The sequence below is a fragment of the Diadema setosum genome, chromosome 10 (assembly GCF_964275005.1).
Source record: "Diadema setosum chromosome 10, eeDiaSeto1, whole genome shotgun sequence".
Classification (NCBI taxonomy): Eukaryota; Metazoa; Echinodermata; class Echinoidea; order Diadematoida; family Diadematidae; genus Diadema; species Diadema setosum.
In genome coordinates this window covers 23315190-23339189 of record NC_092694.1, presented here as the reverse complement: position 1 = coordinate 23339189, position 24000 = coordinate 23315190, and the positions used below count along the sequence as shown (strand labels likewise).

At 37.7% G+C, this 24000-nt stretch overlaps 1 protein-coding gene across 3 annotated transcripts in view; it reads right to left on the bottom strand.

The window, feature by feature from the left end:
* Window positions 1-11115: 11115 nt before the first annotated feature.
* The window catches only part of LOC140234481 (uncharacterized), a 55642-nt gene continuing 42757 nt past the window's right edge, over window positions 11116-24000 (bottom strand). For 2 of the 3 annotated variants that reach the window (XM_072314526.1, XM_072314525.1), the window contains exons 2-4: window positions 21279-21365; window positions 17125-17215; window positions 11116-11770 (exon numbers count right to left, since the gene is read on the bottom strand). In XM_072314526.1, coding sequence (XP_072170627.1) covers window positions 11116-11770; window positions 17125-17215; window positions 21279-21321 — 789 coding nt within the window. In that variant the 5' untranslated portion in view covers window positions 21322-21365. Of the gene's footprint in view, window positions 11771-17124; window positions 17216-21278; window positions 21366-22449; window positions 22486-24000 lie in introns of all 3 variants that reach the window. The other variant, XM_072314524.1, reaches the window with a different exon arrangement.

Genomic DNA, 24000 nt, shown 5'->3' with positions numbered 1-24000 from the left:
AAGATCTCACTTCTGTATCATATACCGAATGTGCAGGATGATATATACCGTAACAATGATTTGCCTACTGGGGAAAGTAATTCTATATCTTATGACAAGTGGAAACATCAATTTTGTTCAGCTAATGGTTCTGTCCGCTTAGTAACTCACTTTTATACCAAATGATTCACAGAGGAAATGAAATGAAAACATGCGTCTAGGGCGTACATTTCGCAAGAAAATAATACAGAATCACGAAAATTTTAAAAACAGACTGAAGTCTATAGTTTACTCAAGTTTATGGCATAGTCAGGCATCATTCTGATGTCGAATGCGTGTACAACTAGAAATTCCATCCCAGCTCTTTATTTATTTTCACAGGTGAAAAAAGCAAGTATAATATACAATGAACGAATATAAATAAAGATAGTGTGAAGTCTCACAAAGCAAATATGTCAGATGTGTAAACTATGAAAGGACGGTACAGCTGCTCTATGACAGAAAAAGGGCAATTACAGCATAAGGCATCATTAAAGAAGGGGAAAATTAGGGAATTAAGCTATATACTAAGAAGTATGCACGTTCTATGATCGATGATGTTCAATACAAGACCTGAGATATTTATGTTCTGAATTTATAGTTTTTGTTTTGTTGTTGTTGTTGTTTTGGGGGGGTTTGGGGTTCAATGTATTACAGAATTCAACACAATTACCAAATGGAATCTATAGTAGTGGCATCACCAGATATATTGTAAGATTAGATATCGAACAATGATGATTAAGTTTTGTAATGATTATATTGTTTCAGTATGATTTCATATACTTTTCTTTCAATAACTGACATTCATTTCATTCATTCATTCATTTTATTTAACCACGGTACTAACATCAGCCACGGCTGTTTTTCAGTCCGACATCATCAGTGATCTGATCGTAGATGAGAAGCATGCTCAGGACGAGGGCCTGATGATTTTAAAAGAAATAGGAAAAAATAAGGAAAATGTTAGAAAGCAGCAGCTAACGCAAGTCACGAGATTTAAACGAAAGTATACCAACTTTTTATGAAAGTGCGACAGAGGGCGACATATAAGTGTACACCAGGTGGAGAAGGACTGGTTTACACGTAAAACGAATCAAGAGGATTATACGAAAATGAAACGAAAATTTGCTGGTGTGTAAGGACGAGTACTATTTTTATGTCACGTTAAATGTATGTCTGCCTTTCTTTGTGTGTATGAGTGTTTAATTGTGTGTATGTCATCTGAGTGTTGTCGTTCGAGATTGGGGGTAATTTATTTTGAGATGTCCTTTCGTTGCATATGACCCATCAAATCTTAATTGATTCGAAAGAAAACAAAGAAACCTTCAACAATAATTATTGCTTTACAGTCCTGAGCAGATTATTGAGTTGTATTGAAGCTGGTGAGCTGAGTAGATTACGTATCATTGCTGAAATATATGAACAAACATGATTAGTATAATGTGTATATATGCATTATTTCTGTTGGAGAAAATCAACAAGTGATGATACAGTTGTATCCAAATGAAACTATAACGTGTTTATGAATACTTTGTTATATTTCATGTTAACATTTCAAGATATAGACACGTTCCTTGCTATTGAAAGATATGAAATTAAGGGAGAATAAAGAACTAAAGGTTTGTTATTTTCAACAGTATAGTGATTTTGCTGGTACCGCTCTGTCGCCATATACTGCTTTCCCAGTTTGAGAATGAAAAGGCTGCATAGATCTTGTCTTTTTTTTTTCATGTTCATGTATATAAGTGCATATAGGCATTCGTGTCATTTTTAAACACGGTTTTAACAAGATCCATTAAAATCTCTTACTGCAGCCATATAAGTCCATTCCACTCTGAATCAATTGGCGATTTGATAATCTTAAAAGGGCGCCATCCACGACAAGATCTGTATAACCTCTCCTCGACGAACAGAAATTGGCAACGTTTGACTTTTGAGATTATGAACTAAAATGGGGGGGGGGGGGGGGGATTATAGAAGACGATATGTAAATAGAAGTTTCACATCAGATGCTCCCAAGGTCTCTAGCAATCGGTTTACTGATAATTTTCTCTTGGCAACAGTTCTTTACAGATTTGCTGTAATCCTTTTTGTAATCCACATGAAGCAAATTATTCATTCAGTGACCTCCATAGATTCACTCCGCTACGTTTTCCGAGACTCATTGCATTCAATCAATGGAGAAAAATCAACTAAAGTTTCAGTGAAAACGAACCATGACTCTCTGAATATGTTTTTTTTTTTTATATAACGTGTAAAACACTCTGAATATTCACACGTTTTTCGAGAAAGTGATATGGTCACAAGTGGGTAACAATCCGTAACAATATAGGCCGGTTCTGTAATGTGCTGTATTCAGATTTTTATGTATGCTTTGTTCACAAAAGTTGCCCTTAAACGGACTGTACAGTATTGGTCGAGGTGAGGATTCAGGCTTATAACATTCCTAAGTGAGATAATGAGAAACATCTTATGAAATATGAAAGAGCATGTAATTTTAAGAAGGATTCAACGTTTATTTGATGCAAATTGCTTTTCAAATGGCTGAGATATAAAAAAAAGTGATAATAATAAAAGGTGACAGGCCACGCCTTTTATTGGGATCTCTTTGTTTCACCTTGTTTTTGGATATCTCAGCCATTTCAAAACCGATTTTCATCAAATAAACTTTTGATTACCCGTAGAATTGCATGCTCTTTGACATCTCATAGAGTGGTTTCTGAATATCTCGCAAAATGTTAAAAGCTAAATCCTCACCTCAACCAGTACTGTACAGTCCCTTTAACAACACAGAGCTTGCCGGAGGCTTGAACTACCTATAGCGACAACTAAGTGAATTCCTGGCATTCGAACTGAATGGGAGGGAGCTAGTGAATTAATACTTGATCGTTACTAGGGTGTAGGAAAAAATCATAGGGCAATAGTGAATTCCTGGCATTCGAACTGAATGGGAGGGAGCAGGTGAATTAATACTTGATCGTTACTAGGGTGTATGAAAAAAAATCATAGGGCAATAGTGAATTCCTGGCTTTCGAACTGAATGGGAGGGAGCAGGTGAATTAATACTTGATCGTTACTAGGGTGTAGGAGAAAAAATCATAGGGCAATAGTGAATTCCTGGCTTTCGAACTGAATGGGAGGGAGCAGGTGAATTAATACTTGATCGTTACTAGGGTGTAGGAGAAAAAATCATAGGGCAATAGTGAATTCCTGGCTTTCGAACTGAATGGGAGGGAGCAGGTGAATTAATACTTGATCGTTACTAGGGTGTAGGAAAAAAAATCATAGGGCAATAGTGAATTCCTGGCTTTCGAACTGAATGGGAGGGAGCAGGTGAATTAATACTTGATCGTTACTAGGGTGTAGGAAAAAAAATCATAGGGCAATAGTGAATTCCTGGCTTTCGAACTGAATGGGAGGGAGCAGGTGAATTAATACTTGATCGTTACTAGGGTGTAGGAAAAAAAATCATAGGGCAATAGTGAATTCCTGGCTTTCGAACTGAATGGGAGGGAGCAGGTGAATTAATACTTGATCGTTACTAGGGTGTAGGAAAAAAAATCATAGGGCAATAGTGAATTCCTGGCTTTCGAACTGAATGGGAGGGAGCAGGTGAATTAATACTTGATCGTTACTAGGGTGTAGGAAAAAAAATCATAGGGCAATAGTGAATTCCTGGCTTTCGAACTGAATGGGAGGGAGCAGGTGAATTAATACTTGATCGTTACTAGGGTGTAGGAAAAAAAAATCATAGGGCAATAGTGAATTCCTGGCTTTCGAACTGAATGGGAGGGAGCAGGTGAATTAATACTTGATCGTTACTAGGGTGTAGGAGAAAAAATCATAGGGCAATAGTGAATTCCTGGCTTTCGAACTGAATGGGAGGGAGCAGGTGAATTAATACTTGATCGTTACTAGGGTGTAGGAGAAAAAATCATAGGGCAATAGTGAATTCCTGGCTTTCGAACTGAATGGGAGGGAGCAGGTGAATTAATACTTGATCGTTACTAGGGTGTAGGAAAAAAAAATCATAGGGCAATAGTGAATTCCTGGCTTTCGAACTGAATGGGAGGGAGCAGGTGAATTAATACTTGATCGTTACTAGGGTGTAGGAAAAAAAAAATCATAGGGCAATAGTGAATTCCTGGCTTTCGAACTGAATGGGAGGGAGCAGGTGAATTAATACTTGATCGTTACTAGGGTGTAGGAAAAAAAAAATCATAGGGCAATAGTGAATTCCTGGCTTTCGAACTGAATGGGAGGGAGCAGGTGAATTAATACTTGATCGTTACTAGGGTGTAGGAAAAAAAATCATAGGGCAATAGTGAATTCCTGGCTTTCGAACTGAATGGGAGGGAGCAGGTGAATTAATACTTGATCCTTACTAGGGTGTAGGAAAAAAAAATCATAGGGCAATAGTGAATTCCTGGCTTTCGAACTGAATGGGAGGGAGCAGGTAAATTAATACTTGATCGTTACTAGGGTGTAGGAAAAAAAATCATAGGGCAATAGTGAATTCCTGGCATTCGAACTGAATGGGAGGGAGCAGGTGAATTAATACTTGATCGTTACTAGGGTGTAGGAAAAAAAAAATCATAGGGCAATAGTGAATTCCTGGCATTCGAACTGAATGGGAGGGAGCAGGTGAATTAATACTTGATCGTTACTTGGGTGTGGGAGAAGAAACATTCATAGATAAATCCTGTAATCATAATAATATTATTGTAATGAATTACAGAAACGGTCTTCCGGTACACGATAAAGATCAATGTTCGCATAATTTCCTTTTTGCAATGAACAAAGGAATAAGAATCAACGTTCTCTGAATCAAATAATACAAGAGTCGTTATTAGAGCGATGAGTCACCATAAAGCAGTAGCAGATTGTAGATTACAGATTGCATAAATTTACAAGTATCCATGGAGTAAATTTGTATTCTTTTATCTTTTCAGACAATATGAATAAAATCATGTACCCTTGCGTATTAAATGCGGCTAACTTCAATGTCTTATTGGTCATGAACCTTTACATCTAATTTCGGTCTCCTCAAATGAACTTCTCATTATTGTGTTTGTCAGACTGTATTCTTCATCAAAGCGAACATGAATAAAAGTGAAGTTTCCTCTTCTATAAGCGTTGATAAGCTTCCTCAGTTACTGAAGGGGTATGATTTGTGGATACTTGTAAATGCATTTTCATTGATGAATTGGACATCCAGTCACTATAACTCCCTTTTTCCGTCAATAAAATTTGATGAAAAATGAATTGTTTCAAATGTAGACGTTAAACGTTGTTTCTGTAAATTAAAAGAAAAAAAACTTATGTACAGAGATAATGAAATTGATGTCAAGAAGTTGATAATCGTTGATAGGGTGAGCCAAAAGTCTAACTTTGACTTTGCTTTATATAGTGTTTTTGATAAAATTCAAGACATAGTTAATAGCGAAAAAGAACAGTTTGTTTTTCTCTCGGCTTCATACTTTTGAAGGAACCTGTAAGGTTTGTCGCCATGTGGTTGGATCACTCACAATTCGTTTTGGCTGTATTTATGTATATATTTCAGCATTCTGGTACTAGGAATATCCACCGCAATTCCATTAATCGAAGCAGTATAGATGCTTTAAAATGTGATTTTGTCAATTATTACATTGTACTTAATTCATGTTCACACATAATAATAATAGTATTAGATTACAGTCTCATTCCTGTAAAAAAGTACATGAAAGTAGAAAATGATGGGTTGTGTGGGGTTTTTTTTTTCGTGGTTTACATCATCTCTTTTTACGTTAACGTCACCAAGAGCCAAATTTTCTACGGATCGAACTTTTTTTTAGTCGTCTGAGTGTTCTCAAAGAAAACATCGCACTTCCTAATCTCGTCAGCAGAGTTGTCGCATCTCTACCCATCTTGGTTATAATTTGATTTGTTACACATAAGGTTTTTGCCATAGAACCTTAATGAATAGGATAGAAGCACTTCAAGTGACAGTAATAATGGCGGGGGGGGGGGGGGGGCGATGAAAATAACCATTCACCAGTCATACGGAGGAGGCCCGATCCATTTTTGTTTTCTTTTCTTTTGTGTTTTCTTATTTTTCCAGGAAACGAAAAACACTAAAAGCAAACCCGTGCTGTAAATTGGTTACTAGGCACTGACGTATGTTTCGTTCAGTTACTTTGTTGAATCAGAGGATTAGTGCAAAATGTACGTAAGTATTATAGGTTTGTCTAAGCTTGTTATTTGTTACAAACACAAATAAAATCATGCAAAGTGATATATAATTTCGATTGCATCGTAACCGATATGGTTATTGTGAATAGCTTGCCTTTAAAAAGATAACGAAAATGCAGCTGCTTTTTCATCCAACAGCATTTTGCCCCCTGGATGTGAATCAAATTTGTTGAGTTCACATCTCTGTATACTAATTGTTTTGGAAAAAAACTTAGAGTAAAATGCTAGCCTCAGCAGTACTTTCCCATCACCCAAAGAAAGACAATATTGTGGACTACTAGTAGATATGTTGGAAGTGGTGAAGGGGTCAGTAACATGGACCCATGTTGACAAGCAAGTAAGGATTCTTTCAAAGAGAGCAAATGGTGTTTGGGCCGAGTGTAAGTGTTAAATAGAGTATGAATCTAAGTATAAGACCAAAGAAGCGTACCAGTGGTTGCGATCTGTAAGTATTCCGAAGCCACCTCTCTTCCTCTCTTTCAGTCTGTCTGTCTGTCTGTCTGTGTGTCTGTCTGTCTCTATTATACATGTACATGCATACATGTAAATATTGTAAATGTACTATATGAATAAATATATACAGATGCAAGAAATGTGCCAACGTTTAGACTTCCAGGTCGTGGAGACATTATATAGGCGTAAGACAGTATAATCAATATTCCACGGAAGACGTAGCTTGTTCTTCCTATTTCCTTTATTTTTGTTCGAGCTTTCGGCCGTGTCGGCCTTCATCAGGATCTATACAGACAAAAAAAAAAAAATGACAAATGTGCCACTGCCAGCAATATATATATTATATATATATATATATATATATATATATATATATATATATATATATATATATATAAATTACATAAAGACATAGATAGGTATGGATATAAATATGTAGATATGTCTCTATGATTATAATTGATTATAGAGATATATTATAGTATGTCTGTGTGTGTGTGTGTGTGTGTGTGTGCACGCTTCCACTTACACGTAAGTCTATATTGGTTATTCGCATAATTGAATAATCATATCACATAACCTGGTCTTTTTTTAATTCAGCACTTTGTAATTTTAAGTAACCCTGAACTGATATGCTAGTACACATATACCTATACATTTTATAATAGAGTGTATATATACGTACAGCAGGTTTGATATGATATTTATATCACAAATGAAAGACTTAAAAGCGGTGTCATATTTGTGTAGAAAAGAACTATTTTATTGAACCTGAGTAGGCACTTTTTTATTCATAAAATAAATACCTTTGTTTGTCTCTGCACCCTGCAAATCATAATCATACGAAATCAGATTTACCACCCCCTTATGCAGCTTTGACAATCCAATCAATCAATCAAATACACCTGTATCATATAAAGTCTTCTAGAATAAAAACGACCACGATCCTATACATATCACTGTAGTCAAAGAGTACCTACGTGATGATGTCATAGTCTTTTGTAATAGCCTAGTGCTGGTTCCAAACAAGATACTTGTGCACAAAGCTTCGGGCAGTGCGTCGTGGAACCTGGGCCCTGTTTCATAAAACTCGTTATCAATGACAAGTTACGGTAGTTGTTATAAGCTACTGAAATCCTTGCATTTGATTGACTGAGAGCAAATTTGTCGTAGAAATGTAGCAGTTGTTACTGATAACATGTTTTATGAAACGGGACCCAGATATGAACATGGGATTCAGGCAACACGAGATTGTTTAGAACCAGTTTCCATGGCGATGAATGGCTATGACGTCACATTTCGGTTCTCTGTGCCATGACACATTACAGTGGGCGTGGTTACTTGCATACTATATAGACTCACTGTCTTAAAGCGCAGCTGTCGTATGTGATAGCTAACTGCATAACTTTGATTCTCGTCTGCAAGTTTGTGAGAGAGTAATGCAAATGAAAATTGTGGATCGTTAGTATACTATATACCTCGCACTTTGGAAGACTTACGTATTTGAGGCGAAAATTTGCTGTGCAAACATGCACAAACAGACATTCTACTTGAGTGCAGTTTGATAACACAAGAGCAGGAGCAATTGAATTGATTGACGTTTGATTCGAAACACACGGACAAAACGTGCAAATCAATCGATAAGTCTTTTTTTTTTTTAAGAGAGGAAAGAGCAAAGAACAATACTGAAAGTAATTGTCTTTTTTTTTTCCCTCGAACCGCCAGCACTACGCAAAATATTCACATCAGCTCTGCTATCGTCCATTGGAACGAAAACAATTAGGCAAGCGCAAGCATGTATACTGATGTAATCCTACTTCATTCGACCAATTGTTGTCTCCAACAAATGCACTTAGACAGTGAATACAGACTCCATTTTGACAAACAAATCGTGAGAATAAACTAGATAAGAGATGTTTGTTTCCATGCACACAAGTGCTATACACAAAGCCTGCCAGGAGTATAAGATTTTATATGGATATCAATAATACACGCAAGAAGGAGCGGTTTGATTTGTCCGCTAGGTTTTGTTTAAACTTCGTCTATTCATTCAGTTAACATGTGCTGTTTGCAGCGATTATGAACCATAGCGCTTGCTAGAGCTGAGAAAACATAACAATTATTGATTGAAATTATAGTAACCAAAAACAAAAAAAGACCAATAATATCACATATCACAATCTATAACAGTTCATCACACTGAATGATCTTGGACTTTCGAAGTAGAAGTTAAAAAGTTGTAGTTCGAAAATCATTTTTAAAGTAAAATTTCAGTCACTATTAGCTCTGACCACCGGCCTCTTTACCTCCTTCATTTCATGGAAATGATTTTGATAATGAACAGTACCAAATGACCACTGGATATTTCTGGCTGAAATACGTAGCTGAGAAATTGCATCCGTTGTCAAAGTTTAATGACTTTCATCATTGTCACTGTATGCATATGACTTTCTTATTACATGTATTATGTACCCTTCCCACCCAATAAAAATCATACTGTATTATCATTGGACATTAAATCCTGATATTAAACGAGAAATTATATTTAAGGCCAAGATTACGAAGCTTCCCCCCCCCCCCCAGGAATTTGGCCCAAAAACTGATCAGTGAATCTACACCTCATGATTATAGCATACCTTGGGCCGAATGTCGTCAAAATCCGTCAATTTCTTTAAATATTTGTACCTACGGACGGGACGAACGTATGAATACATGACGTAGTAAGATTTCTCACATCGAATAAAAAAGCTAGAACATATTGAATTACAGATTTTTTATTTGTTAATATGCGGTGAGTACAAAGGCTTCTTTTCATTTATTTGAAGATAGTCTGCGCGCATGGTATGAAAATAAAAATATAAGTAGAAATTCTACGTACTGCATAGTTAGCTAATTACATTAGATTTGAAACAAAACAAAACAACAACAAAATTCTCTCTGAACTTAATCGTTTTGACACCAAAACTTTGGTAGGGATTTCTTCGTCACAACGGATTCCCGAATCCAAAGCCCCTGACTAAACAATGTGCAAAGATAAAAGTTTTTTCTTTCGCAATAATTTGAAGCAATTATACAATCCATCGGACATGACACGATATCGTAATACAGAAAGATGTATAGTCTGAAATGGAAAACCGATGAAACAATTGACGATGGGGGCGCTATTTTTGCCATTGAATTCAGTGCCATGCCGTAAAACAGAGAAATGTGCATGGACAACACTGCACAAAGTATTGACGAAACATGTAGTAGTAATGAATACGATGTTTATAGGACACGAGTGTTGAAAGAATAAATCTCGGCGCCAAAAACTTTTTTGAATTATAATTTTTTTTCCGTTGTGAAGCGAATGAATGGGAGTCGTAGGCCCTATAGTGATATGAAAAAAAACCCACCAAAGTACAATGAAAAACTGCACATAAAGAACAGCATTTTAAAGGTCCAATAATATCAACAATAACCTAGCAATGAATGATCACAAACTTATAATGAAAGCATTTTAGTTAAGCCCATGAAATACCGTGTGGGTTCTTTTGCTGTATATTTTGAGGGAATGTCCCTTATCTCCTTTTTTTCTCCTTATGGCTGGCATCAAGATAGAAAATTTGAGTAAATGTCAAAGTTTTTTCTGTACAACAGTTCTAGGAAGAATAATCATCAAACACTCTGATAGCGCCATGTATGGGTTTTGTTAGACAAGTCTTATTTTCGCGTGAAGTAAACGAAGTAAACGAATAACAATAAAACAATAAGCCCCAAAGGAATCCATGTCTCTTCTACGAGCTTTTGATCCTTCTTACATCGAAAAGGGTCGAAACAGAAAACAAGAAGAACGTTAATTTGACAAAACTGAGAGTCAGCTTCTAGTATTAAAGTTCTTCAAGGCATTATACAAAGCTCCGATTTCATGCTGATTAACTATTGCTATGACAAGTCTTGTTCTCTTCACCATCAGTCAGAGAGAGTAAACTTTCTCTCACACTTCAACTGCAAAGCCGCTTATGAGCGTCTCAACAGTTAACAGTCCTATCCTAAATACTCAGCAAGAGTATACGCGGCTTCAAATGGCCATGGAAATGCTCTGAATGCCATTCAGCTACCTTTGACATAAAAAAGGATGACCACATATTGGCACTGTGCCAGGTTTGCGGAGGCAGCATTGATGGCGTTTCGCTGCCAAACCGACAGGCAGAGCGCGGTAGTGGCGAGGCAGGCACTCCCGACAGCATGGACGCCGTCAGACTGACCGACAAGTGGCCACAAAGATGAAGACCAAACCTTCAATTTCATCTTCGATGATGACCTTTACCTCTTCGACAAAAATCGATCATTTCAAGAGAAACAATCTCCGAGGATTTTTTTTTTTCAAAGCGAGACAGAGATTTCTCACTGCCCATCTTTTGGTGTACCTCTTCACACGACGGTTTCTGTAGCGATGGTTACAGCGATAGTTACTCCCGGGTTAGTCTCCAGATGCACGCAGGCGTCTTCCATCTGCCGCCGACCCTTCACAACTTCTGTTTCGTAGACTACAAAATCCTCGCATCTGGAATCCTTTTCACAGTTCCCCTTGCTGCACGGTGTAGTTGTAGAGCTGTCTTTGGCCCATGCTGTGCGTGTTGGCGTCGCAGGGCTGGAGACTCCGATACTGCCATTTTGGATCGGGCAAGTGCAGGCGGGAAAGCTAGTCAACACGGTAATGTCAGGCGAAGAGTGCGATCGCTGTCTCTGTAGTCCGATTAGTCGCGGGGTATCCGCAGTCCGTACGTTCCCTACAGAGCGCGTACCGTGCGGCGATCTTGCCGTCTGCGTACTCTTACTCGATAAGAGCGCCCCCTGTAGGAAGGACTTGGTCCGTTCGTCCTGCACTTCAAATTTTGTCAGGCGACACATTTCGCAGTCTTCTGCGCCTGCTTCGCAGGCTAAGGATGATTTCATGGCATCGCTCACCGAGTACACTCCCTTACGCTTTTTCTTTTTCCGTTTCTTCCGACGGTGCCGCTTTGGTGAATCCTGGAACCAGTTAGGAATTTTCGTCTTTGGTTTGGCAGCGCTTTCATCTTTTTCCCTGCAGTAATTAAAAAAAGAAAAAAAGAAAAAGAACGTGGACCACTCGTGGCATATTTGACGCAGACTACACTGGATTACGTCAACAAAAGGCATTGTTTTTAGATACGGGCCATCTACGTCAAAACTTGGCAAACAGTAGCTTTAAACGAAATATCTTGCATTGTAGGCGTGTCATGATATTATCCATGACATTTTCGATTCATGTGACAAAGGTCTCCCCCTCCGGGTTCTAGGAACAGTACCCCCTGGAAAACCACCCTCCGGATAACTACCATCCGGATAATAACCCCCCAGGAAAATTCCCCCCTAGGGCAACTACCCCCCGGACAGCTACCCTCCAAGGGCAATTACCCTCCAGGGTAATTACCCCCTAGGACAACTACCCCCCGGACAACTACCCTCCTAGGGCAATCACCCCCCAGGGCTATTCCCCCTTAGGAAAACTACCCCCTGGATAACTACCCCTCGGTAACTACCCCTGGATAACTACCCCCTCGGATAACTACCCCCTGGATAACTACCCCCCGGAGAACTACCCCCTGGGTAACTACCCCTCGGAGAACTACCCTCTGGATAACTACCCCCCGGAGTACTACCCCCTGGGTAACTACCCCCCGGAGAATTACCCCCTGGGTAACAACCCCCCGGATAACTACCCCCCCCCCCCGGATAACTACCCCCCGGATAACTACCCCCGGATAATTACCCCCCCGGATAATTACCCTCCGGATAACTACCCCCCAGATGATTACCACCAGTATAATTATCCCCAGGTTAACTACCCCTTCCTCCGATAACTAGACCCCATATAACTTCCACCCGATAACTACCCCCTCCGATAACTTCCCGTGATTGATTACCCCGGATAAGTAGGCCTATAACTCTCCCTCCCCTATATAACTATCAAAAGGAAAATTACCCCCAGGACAGTGCACCAATCAATTACCCCCTGGATAACTACCTCCCGGGTCATTGCCCCCCCCCCCCCCCCCAACTTTTACTTTTAATAAAAAGAATATTATTACTACAGGAAACGAAGTTCTTTGTATCATTTGCCAGGAATCACGGAGATGCCATACTGATACTTCATCTTATGAAAACAACATCTTAAGGATTTACGATATGTATCGTTTGCTTTTAGGACGATTTATGTACAAGCTTAATTCCTCCCTTCTGTATTTTGACTCTGTGTTCATCAAAAACGAAACTATCCCTGCATATCCTACCCGGTAATCCAGTAAATGTCAATGCCTTTAACCAAAACTATTTTCGGTAAATCTGTATTTTCTTTTACTGTTCCGAAATTTCGGATTTCTCTTGATAGTAGTATAAAAGAAGTTTTAAGTTTGAATGCCTTTACCATTGAACTAAAGACATTTTGAAGAAATGTTACACTTCACTTTTAGCATTTTTTTTTTACCACAATCGTCTATCGTTTACCACAACTCCATGTAACACTTCTTTATTTTGATGAGCTTATATCTCATGCCTCACGTGATGCCCTGGTTTTGACCCATCATCTTCCTCTTCCCTCTCGCTTTTCTCTGTCCATGTACCGTGAAGGTAGTCTATTCCTGTCATTCATTACTCACCTTTCCTCTTTCTCTCAATACAAGGGATTTATCTCGTGTGTGTTCATGTGCAGTGCACTCCCGTTAGGACGAAATGCCCAGGACCGACAGTTGTTTGTTTGTTTGTTTGTTTGTTTGTTTTTTCGTTTTAGCGAAATATCGTTATAATAATATGCAATGTATAACGAAAAGAAGGAAACCACGCATAAAAATAAATTTCTGTTTGTTGAATCCTCATCATACGCTTGAAAGGTATGTGAAATGGAAGAGTACCTTTTTCATTTCGTTTAAATATTACATTTTAAAAAGAGCATAAAGTTGTTTGTGTTGTCACACATGTGTAGAAAATGACGGTGTAGGATTTGGTTACAGTTCGATATTCCAAAGGTTTTTTTTTTTTTTTTTTACTTAACAACGTTACTCCGAAGGCTCCTTATTCCGAAGTTTCGCCATTCCCGGGATTCCGATTTTTTGTTTAACTGAAGGTTCGCATTTCCGAAGAATCATTATTCCGAAAGTTTATAATTTTAAGTTAAAATAATGTATTGTTTATTTTCCGAAGGTTCGTTGATCTGAAAATGAAATGAGGTTCGTCATTCTGAAGGTTAACTATAAATCAAAAAAAATGAGAAAGGTTCACTATTCAGAAAGATCGTTGTTCCGAAGGCTTTTTCATCCGAAATGAAATAAGGTTCGTTATTCCGAAGAAAGTTTGTTAATGAAAAAAAAAAATAGACAGGTTAGTTATTTCGAAGATTTATTTATCTTAAGACGATTATAAGGATTGCAATTCTTAAGTTTTGTTAGTGTACTCACCTTTTTCCACCATGGATTAACGATTCTTTTTGTAATGTTCCGATTAACGAACGTTTTGAATTCCTATCATTTTCGGACTAACGAACTGTATAAGAATAAGAACCATATTTTATCATGGGATAAACGAACCTTTGGAATAACGCCAAAATGTGCTTAATATTTCATTTCCGAACTATTACGGACATTTAGTTGTATCAAAATCTGTGTGTTTTGTATCAAAGGACTTCGGAACAATGAAACAAACCTTATCTGAATTCAGATTATTGTATTACATAACGCAAGTTCCCCTCGGAAAGTGTGCGTGATACACGGAGTGAACATTGTGAAGCGTTCGCTCATGCATGCAGAGACGCTATAAAAATGCTTGTTCCGCTACGCATTTTCGAATGCGATCCGCATTTCGTTGTAAAGGAGCACATTTCTTTTGTTTTTCTTCGTCAGTGGCGCTCAGAAAGACTGCGTGGTAACAAAAATTTTTGTTATAACCGTCTTCGTTATAAGCGAATTTTGTACCATAGACTTTAATGGCGATAATTTTGGGACCAGAAGTTTTGCTTCCTTATAACGAAATTTCGTTATAACCGTGTTCTGTTGTAACGGGAGTTCACTGTATCTTTATTTGTGTACTTCGTCTCTGTCTTAATTGCTTTCTTTGCATTGTTTCATCAATTTGTAACTATTTTACTGTTATACCGTTAACACTCATTTCAGAATTGCCCTACTGCATCATTGGGCATTAACAACTAGTACTTATCAAGGATGTGGGAAGAGATTGTCACCTCCTGGTATGATCACCGCGGAGCATTACCTCCCTTGACAATTACTCCTTATGTAAAATTAGGCTCCAACCAATCACCCCTCTTACAGTAACTCTCCCCCAGAAAATTACGTCTCTCATTTTTATTTTCGAACAACGTTTGCTACTTGAATTTGAAAAAAAAAAACAACATTTTTTCATATCGTCTGGTTTTAGTCGAGACCTAACTTCAGGTTTTAAACATCTTTTGGGTGAGATAATTAGAAACCTCTTACGAAATATTAAAGAGCATGTTATTCCAAGAAGGTTTCGCATTTTTGTGAAAAAAAAATACTCTTAAAATGGCCGGGATAAAACAGAGCAGCCCTATAATGCAAAAAGGATTCTGTCAACTATACAACTCTCTATAGATCTATTCAAAAAGAGGGTACAGGACAAAAGACTTCGTTAACAACTAGGGGTGTTTTGTAAAAAAAAAAAAAAGAAAAAAAAAGAAATACCGTTAAACTCGTAATATTTTATTTTACTCTTTCTAATCAGACTAACTTATATTTGAACTTGATTTCAGTGTCGAGAACATTTAATTTGAAAACTAGCACAATTCTACTTGTATGTAAAACAAGCTGTAATTTTACTCTTATGACAGATTAGGGCACCGTTTGATAAAAGGTGCCAGTTACGACATCTTGTTAGTCTCTAATAATTTCAATAAAACCATGGGTTCTGCTTGATTGATAAGCTCGAGTCACTGACTTGTTACCATGGACCTGCTTTGATCGACCTACAACGATTGGTAATTGTGTGGAACTGACAGCTTATCAGGACTGATAACTTTTATAAAACCGTGCCCGGATCCTATCAGAAATTATGGCTTTAATCGAAGGGTCCCTCGCTAATGTTAAGGGAATGTGAATTGCAGTGCATTCAACTCTCCTTTTCTTATGTTTATCGTCTAATGTGTTAAAACGGTAGAAAATGACAAGCCAAAAGAGTAAATGATGACAGTGTAAGAGAAAGGTGCATCTTCTGATATGGTGTTATGAACTTATGGAAAAATTACAACGGGTGGTAACTTTCGGGGGCGGGGGGGGGGGGGGGTTCGGGGTATGGTTAAGGGGGGGGGGTAGTAATCCGGGTGGTAGTTATCCTGGGGGTAGTTATCCGGGGAGTAATTATCCGGGGGGTAGTTATCCGGGGGTGGTTATCCGGGGGGTAGTTATCCAGGGGGTAGTTATCCGGGGGGTAGTTATCCATGGGGTAGCTATCCGGGTGGTAGTTACCCAGGGGGTAGTTATCCGGGGGGTAGTTATCCAGGGGGTAGTTATCCGGGGGGTAGTTATCCAGGGGGTAGCTATCCGGGTGGTAGTTATCTGGGGGGTAGTTATCCGGGGGGTAGTCATCCAGGGGGTAGTTACCAAGGGGGTAATTATCTGGGGGGTAGATGTCCTAGGGGTAATTGCCATTGGGGGTAGTTGCCCTAGGAGGGTAGATGACCGGGTGGTAGTTGTCCTATAGGGGGTAATGGCCCTGGAGGGTGATTGCCCTAGGAGGGTAGTTGTCCGGGGGGTAGTTGCCCTAAGGGGGAATAGACCTGGTGGGTAATTATCCGGGTGGTAGTTATCCGGAGGGTGGTTGCCCAGGGGGTAAGTGCCCGGATACGCCCCCTCCGTATATAGCTTCAGACAAAAAAACGGCAGGTGCCTTGATGGTGATATTATGACTTCGTTTACACATGGTATCCTCAGCAGTCTTATTGCTTCCTCAGAAAAGTCCCAAAAGGGTCGTGATATTATCGGATTAGCAATGCAAGCACTGTTGGGGGTAATCATTTTTACATCCGGGTCATACAATTTAAGATCGCTCATAATGACAAAGAACAACAACTTTTCGAGGGACTTACCAACTTGAGATTCAAACAACGGAGTGTAAGCGTTTTGCAGAGGAATATGTACCCTCACCAATCACATCTTATTATACTTCTCAACATTAGGCTCGGTATTCCCCCCCCCCCCACTGCCATATTTTCTTTGATAAGACATAGTGATCCACATTATTTGCAGGACAGGTAGGTGGGATCAGACCTATTTACCGGAACGACCTAGTCTCGATTAAGTCGCACGATGTGTAGGGAATGATATAAACATTGTAAGGCCACGAAGTCTGATAAAGGGCTTGAACGAAGACTGGCAGTGCAATCTTTATACTCACTCTTTCTCGTTGAGTGAACCCCAGTACATGAATAGAACGAAGGCCACAAGAACTGCTATCCCACCTGCGTACATTGGGTTGTCTGGTGGCGCTGTTTAACAAGAGCAGAGAGAGATTTCAAATTCATTTATGTTCTTATTACGTGTTTTCTTGATAATGCAACATATAAAAATCAGGATAATGATGCAGTTAACATAATATGATAACTATGATGATTATGATGATGATAACAACAAGAATTATGATAATGATAATAGTAATGATAACATTATTATTATCATTATTATTATTATTATCATCATTATTATTATATAAATCCATAATTTGTATTTGTTTATACATCTTTATATCATATTATTGTTGCAGATAATAATGTCAGTCTTTCAGTTGTCAATAAGAGGCTGCGGTCTGTAGCAATAGCACGAAATCATACATGATGATGCATAATTATCTTCATACATTATATTGTGTAGATTTTCTCTTTCTCTCTCAGACACATACACACACACACAAACACACACACTATAGTCATAGCTCTAAGTCAGTCTCGAAATACTTTTCTGAATGTAAGTTCATTAATTAATCTAAATTAAGTCTATCACATAATTGATTTCATCTCAATAAACTAAAGATCACACCATCAATTCATGATAAATTCCTACAAATATTTGATTAGTTTAGCAGAGTAATTGATTGAATTATAACATCCCAGTTGATCTATAGGCTCCCTACTACAATAAAACGAAATATAAAACCACACTGCAAGCTTTACAATGCTGTACTGTCAAATAAAGTAAGAGCTAAATGAACTGGTCGCACGCAGTTTTTGAGGAGTATGAAATGAGCTCGAGCTCAGAAGTGAAATTAACAAAAGTATACAAATCAATTAAAAACTGCAGACTGGAGTAAAGGTTTCTTTTACTGGGGCTTGATTGGTGAGCTGTGATAAATGATGAACTGCTAATAAGCTTGCAAACTTTGCAAAAACAGAGAGAAACAGAACCAAAAAAAAAAGGAAAGAAAAGAAAGAAGCACATAGTTATTCGAATGTTCATTCAACTAAGATGTCAATACTGGCATGGAAAACAGAAAGGGTGAGAAACACACGTAAAAAGAAACAATGCACTGAAAACAAAACTGAAACGGAGAAGCGGAAAAGTTCATTGGCATTCAAAGAGTTTCCGGGACATCTTCATAATTGTGTTATACAATGTTTGCTCTTTGTTTGTTTGTTTCTTTCTGTTCCTTCTGGTCTTGCTACAATTTCACTAGTCTGATATACAAGAGCATGTTGCATGAACTTAAAAAAAATAAATAAAATGAATTATTCGTTCTGTTCGTAGTGGTACTGTCCTGTAAGCATGTACAGATAAATTCATTTCCCAAGTTGTTTTTCTCATTAGGTGATCCGAGTATCCTCTCGGATCACCTTCTGTATCTGTACGGATTCTTTGTTGGGTCTTCTTCTTCTTCTTCTTTCTTTATTTCTGGACAAAATTTGTGTATCGATTAGCTCAGAAAGTGTTCTTCCTATCAATGTCAAAATTATACCATATATGTATCATGTCCCAAAGACGACGGGTCAAATAATATCATAGTGATCAGTCGACCGTGACGTCACTATGACGTCATTATATGAAAACACATTTTCATTCATATCTCATTAATGGAATGGAGTTTTTCAATGAAATTTACGTCACATATATTTCAAGTTATGCGGATTCTACTCATATTCTCAAAATTCATATTTTCTCTTAAAACGTGCGCGTACGCGCGCGTAGAAATATTTGTATGCTCAAATCGAGCTCAAAATTTTTTTGCACACGTTTCAGACCATTTGGAGCATTTTTTGAAAAATTGAAAAAATTGGACGGACGCGTACGCGCGCGCATATATACGCACGCACAGCTCATATGCAATAGAAATTTCCCGTTTTTTCACACTTATCGGATGCCTGAAATGTCAAGGAATATTTCTACCAAGTTTCAAGTCAATCCGACTCAATATGACGTCATACAGACCCGTCAAAGTTGAAATTCCGCGCGCGCGTCAATGGCGATATACAGTCCAACAATGCCAAAAAACCGCCAATTTCAAATCCGATTTTACTCGTCAGGATGGACGGTGACCCCCCATTTTCTTTACATATTCTGAAAGCTGATGAGTTGTACATGTCATTTCATGGGTTGACGATGCTGAAAAAATGATTAAAAGATATCAAATTTCTTAATAAAGTAAAAAAAGTAAATTTTCAAAATGACGTCATCAAATTTTAAGTTCATTCGAGCGTATCTCATTAATCCTTTGCCAATTTTCACCTAGATTTCAGTATGTTGTAGCTTATTAAATGCTCTTTCGGTAATATAATAACAACATTTTGATTGGATGACGGCATCATCTCGTAAAAATGGATTAAAAGTAACATTGTTAAATTTGACCAGTTTACGTGTTATCTCTATGGGAGTGCAGTTTTTCTGGAAATGAAAACTGACATGACTATCTTTATCGAGCACTAGCTCACTTATGCTTCGGTGAATTTCTCCCATATTTTAGTATGTTGTAGCTAAGACTTTGGGCTATCGTGAGTGTGCCCTTCGTTTTTTCATACGGAGTCGGCATCATGCCCAAAAACTTGGTTGAAATTAAAGCTTATCTTCCATGTATTTTCATATTCCTTTCTTTCTGCAACTTTCTTTGCAATAACTCAAGAAAAACAAGCTCTATCAGCCCAATATTTTGCAAATGTTTAGTTTATGTCACGTACATTATTTCATAAAATAACAACTACTTGATCGGACACCTTCTTGGGTATGTAAATTAGGGTCAAAGGTCAAAAATGTTTCATCCTGTATCTTGGTGAATACATGTCTTATCTTTCCCATATTTTGCATACGTAAAGAACATGTTACAAGAATCATTTCACAAAATAACCACTTTTTGCTCAGACGCCATCTTGTCTGTGCAAAGTAGGGTCAAAGGTCATATGTACTTCTTTCTTTATCTTCATTATCACGTGTTATCTCTATGGGAGGGAATTTTTCTAGATGTGAAAATTGACATGATTGTCGTTATCGACGACTAACTCAATTACCCTTTGGTGAATTTCTTCCAGATTTTAGTATGTTGTAGCCAATTTAATACTCTTTAAGTTTTGTTCATCAAAATTTTAATCGGATGATGTCTTCACCTCGTGAAAATGGATATAATGTAACCTTGTCAAATTTAACCAGTTTACGTGTTATCTCTATGGGAGGGAATTTTTCTGGAAATGAAAATTGACATGACGGTCTTTATCGAGCACTAGCTCACTTACTCCTCGGTGAATTTCTCCCAGATTTTAATATGTTGTAGCTGAGACTTTGGGCTATCGTCGGTATTCGCTCCATCTTTTCATACGACGCCGAAATCACGTCAAAAAACTTGGTTGAAATCAAACTTATCTTCGATGTATTGAGATATTTCTTTCTTTCTGCAACTTTCTTTGCAATAACTCTAGAAAAACAGCCCCTATCACCCCCATATTTTGCACATGTTTAGTTTATGTCACGTACATTATTTCATAAAATAACAACTACTTGATCGGGCACCTTCTTGGGTATGTAAATTAGGGTCAAAGGTCATAAATGTTTCAACCTGTATCTTGGTGAATACATGTCCTATCTTTCCAATATTTTGCACACGCAAAGACCATGTTACAAGAATCATTTCACAAAATAACCACTTTTTGCTCAGATGCCATCTTGGCTGTGCAAAGTTGGGTCAATGGTCAAATGTACTTCATTCTGTATCTTCGTTATAGTTTATACCAGGGAGGTACCTCCCTGGTTTATACCGAATTTGATACCAAAGATGGTAGACCTGACTCTCTTTTGTAAATGAGAATCCAAATATCACACGGCCAATGTCTCTAAACACAGATGAAACCTATATGGTCATGCCTATTGCGATCAGGACTCGAATCATTGATTAAAAAAAAAAAATCGGATCACCTAATTTGTCAGTCTTGACAAATTCCGAGTCTAGTTTTTCTCTTGTTATCTTTAGACAGATATTCAATCAATAACATATATAATTCATGAAGAACTTCAAACTTTGAGAGATTAAAGGAAGAAAATTATTTCCATGAAAAGAGGGATAGTGCATGAGATGCTTACCTCGAGCTATTTTATCGGTCAAGGTGTTGTTGACCGGTTCCATACTGGTCCATAGTGTAGAAGAGCTGGCCCACGTGTCCACATAGCCTGCATGAAAATACAGAGACAATTAAGAAAAAGGTCTATTCTTTCCGAGAAAGACTGGAACATCGAACTAGGAGGTATAGTTCTTGTACACATTAAAGTGTAACTTCTCTGTGACCAGAGCCTTTAAGGACAGGTGGCGATTAATGAGTGATCTATTGGAATAATGACAACGGTAAAATGATTCCGCACTGAGAGTTGGACGCTATCTTTATTTGCGCGTTAAAGAGCAAAACCAAATAAACAAGCAAAGAATAGATGAAAACATAATAGAATGAACACTTATGAAGCAAAACTTCAAAATAAAGAGGAATTATATGTCATCAATTTCGCACACATTGCTTAATAGTGAAAGTTACATGAGTGACTGCCCATGTGAGGCCTATATGGTAATGACATCATGCCCTCTTGTAATATGCAGTATATAAGTATGATTGTGATTAATATCACTGTAATCATATTCCGTAGGAACAGACCGAAGTCTTCAATAATTATAACTTGTTATCCTGAACGTTCATGTTTTTACCACATAGTTATAAACAGTACTGCGCCGTTTGTTTCGGCTTTTTTTTTCTGATCTAAAGACATCTTGAAAATGGAGCGAATTATCGACAAACATGGGATGCAAAAGTAAGTCCTTAGAGAGCAATTCCAATAGTATTTTTTCAAGTCTGCTTTGCTAGGACGGTGCGGGAGTTATGGAAGCACGCCCTCAGAACATGCTGAAGTCCCAACCGATCAAAATCCGTGGATAAATACAAATAGTTTCGAAAGCTTGCAATAAACAAGAAACTGCGTGTTGCTTGCGATGTGCTCAGAATATTGAAACAAACAAACAAGCAAACAAACATAAAAGGAGGTTGGATATGGCCATTTCATCTCCTAGTTCTCGATAGATGACGTCAACCATTTATTTATACCAAATCACCGTCTTTCCTTCTCGCCTCCACAGCCGCATGTACAATGCACACATGCATACACACAAACTTGAAACACACACACACAATAATAGTGTCACTGTTCTCGCCAGTGTTTTACGACATTACGAAAACAATTAAGAAGACGGGAAAATACGTGATGTGTTTACCGTTCTTGCTACGCTGTTCATTTTTCACACTGAGAGCTGAAGTACAATACGAGAAAATCAATAAAGAAACAGTGAACAAACTAATAACAAATGTTAATGATTGTAGGGGTATTTCGATCGAACATTATGGTAGGGAACACCAGCAATACCCCCCCCCCCTTTCAGGAATTTTCAATCATTCTTCTAACATCCTCACGTTTATTTGAGAATCAAGATTATCATCTTTTAATCTTCTTCACGAAACAGGCCCTGTCAGTCAGGTATACAGCACTTGTGTACATAAAACATAACTCAGTTAATGTGAGCGTTAACACGAATAAGACGATAACATGAATGTTTTAGCAAGCTCCGGCACATGAAATCAGTCTATATGTACGAGGGTGTGTTCTAAGGGGTGCGACTGATTTGTAATCACCCCATGGAGAAGTAGTTCTTCTTTTTATCTATTTATTTTCATTATTTTTGTTGCTATTAGTTTGTTTGTTTGTTTTGCATTGCGACTAATACCATTCTCACAATTACAATCATAAACCTTCAAACAATACATCTACGACTACGACTCCTTGTAATACCAAACTTATGTCATGCTACTCATAGTCATTGAAGAATCAATCATTCAAAGGAATTGAACAAGTACAAAAAAAATAAAGACGCTATATATCTAACAAGTATGAATGGTAAAGAGTTATAACGCAGATAGTTTACCAGTGTAAGCCAATTTCTTCAGGAACAACAACAAATACCACGGGTGCACAATGAATATAAATGCGATGGGAATTGCTTAATGATTCGCACAAATGCATATTTCAGTAATTCTTATATCTGATCTATATACCACGAGATAATGCAACAAAAAAGTGAACTCAGCCAGTAAGATAAATGGACAGAATAAGCAAGAAGCATCCTTCAATACAGTACTGACCATCGTGCCCTATAGAATTCATCATTATCAAATCCGCAGCTATGGGTTATTTCCTATACCGAGATCGCTCGATGATTGCACGTATATTTTCCACTTTTTGTGTCTATATGATAATATCAAATACTTGTAACGGGTTTATAATGCTGTTACATTTTTGTGCATGCCAAAATATACAAAAATACAAGATAACACCTTGTGTTCTGCAATTCAAAACGACGACCTATATGTTGTGGTTCGAATTTTGTTTAAAATATCTTTCATTTTCTTTATTTGGTTCCATTATTCGGATTGGTCTAAACGCTTTTAGCAGCACGCCTTATTTCACAACCACCGACTATTCGAAACTAACAGTTTCATAAGCTTGCTTGCTGAATACTCAGTGAATCATCTTCACTATTACTCCTCCCGGCAGCATGATGTTTATGGAATGTTAACGGGATTGTAGGATCGTAGTACCGAGTGGGTTAAGGGTTGATAGATATGGCGCACATGATCTGCCAATGTTTTTGCAATGTCTTTTGTGTGTCAAATTAGTAACATGGAAACATGTAAGCTATCCTCAGTCTAGGGAAACATGCATTCCATAAGTTGTATTTTTATTTATTTTTTGTTAATTATGTTAATAGTTT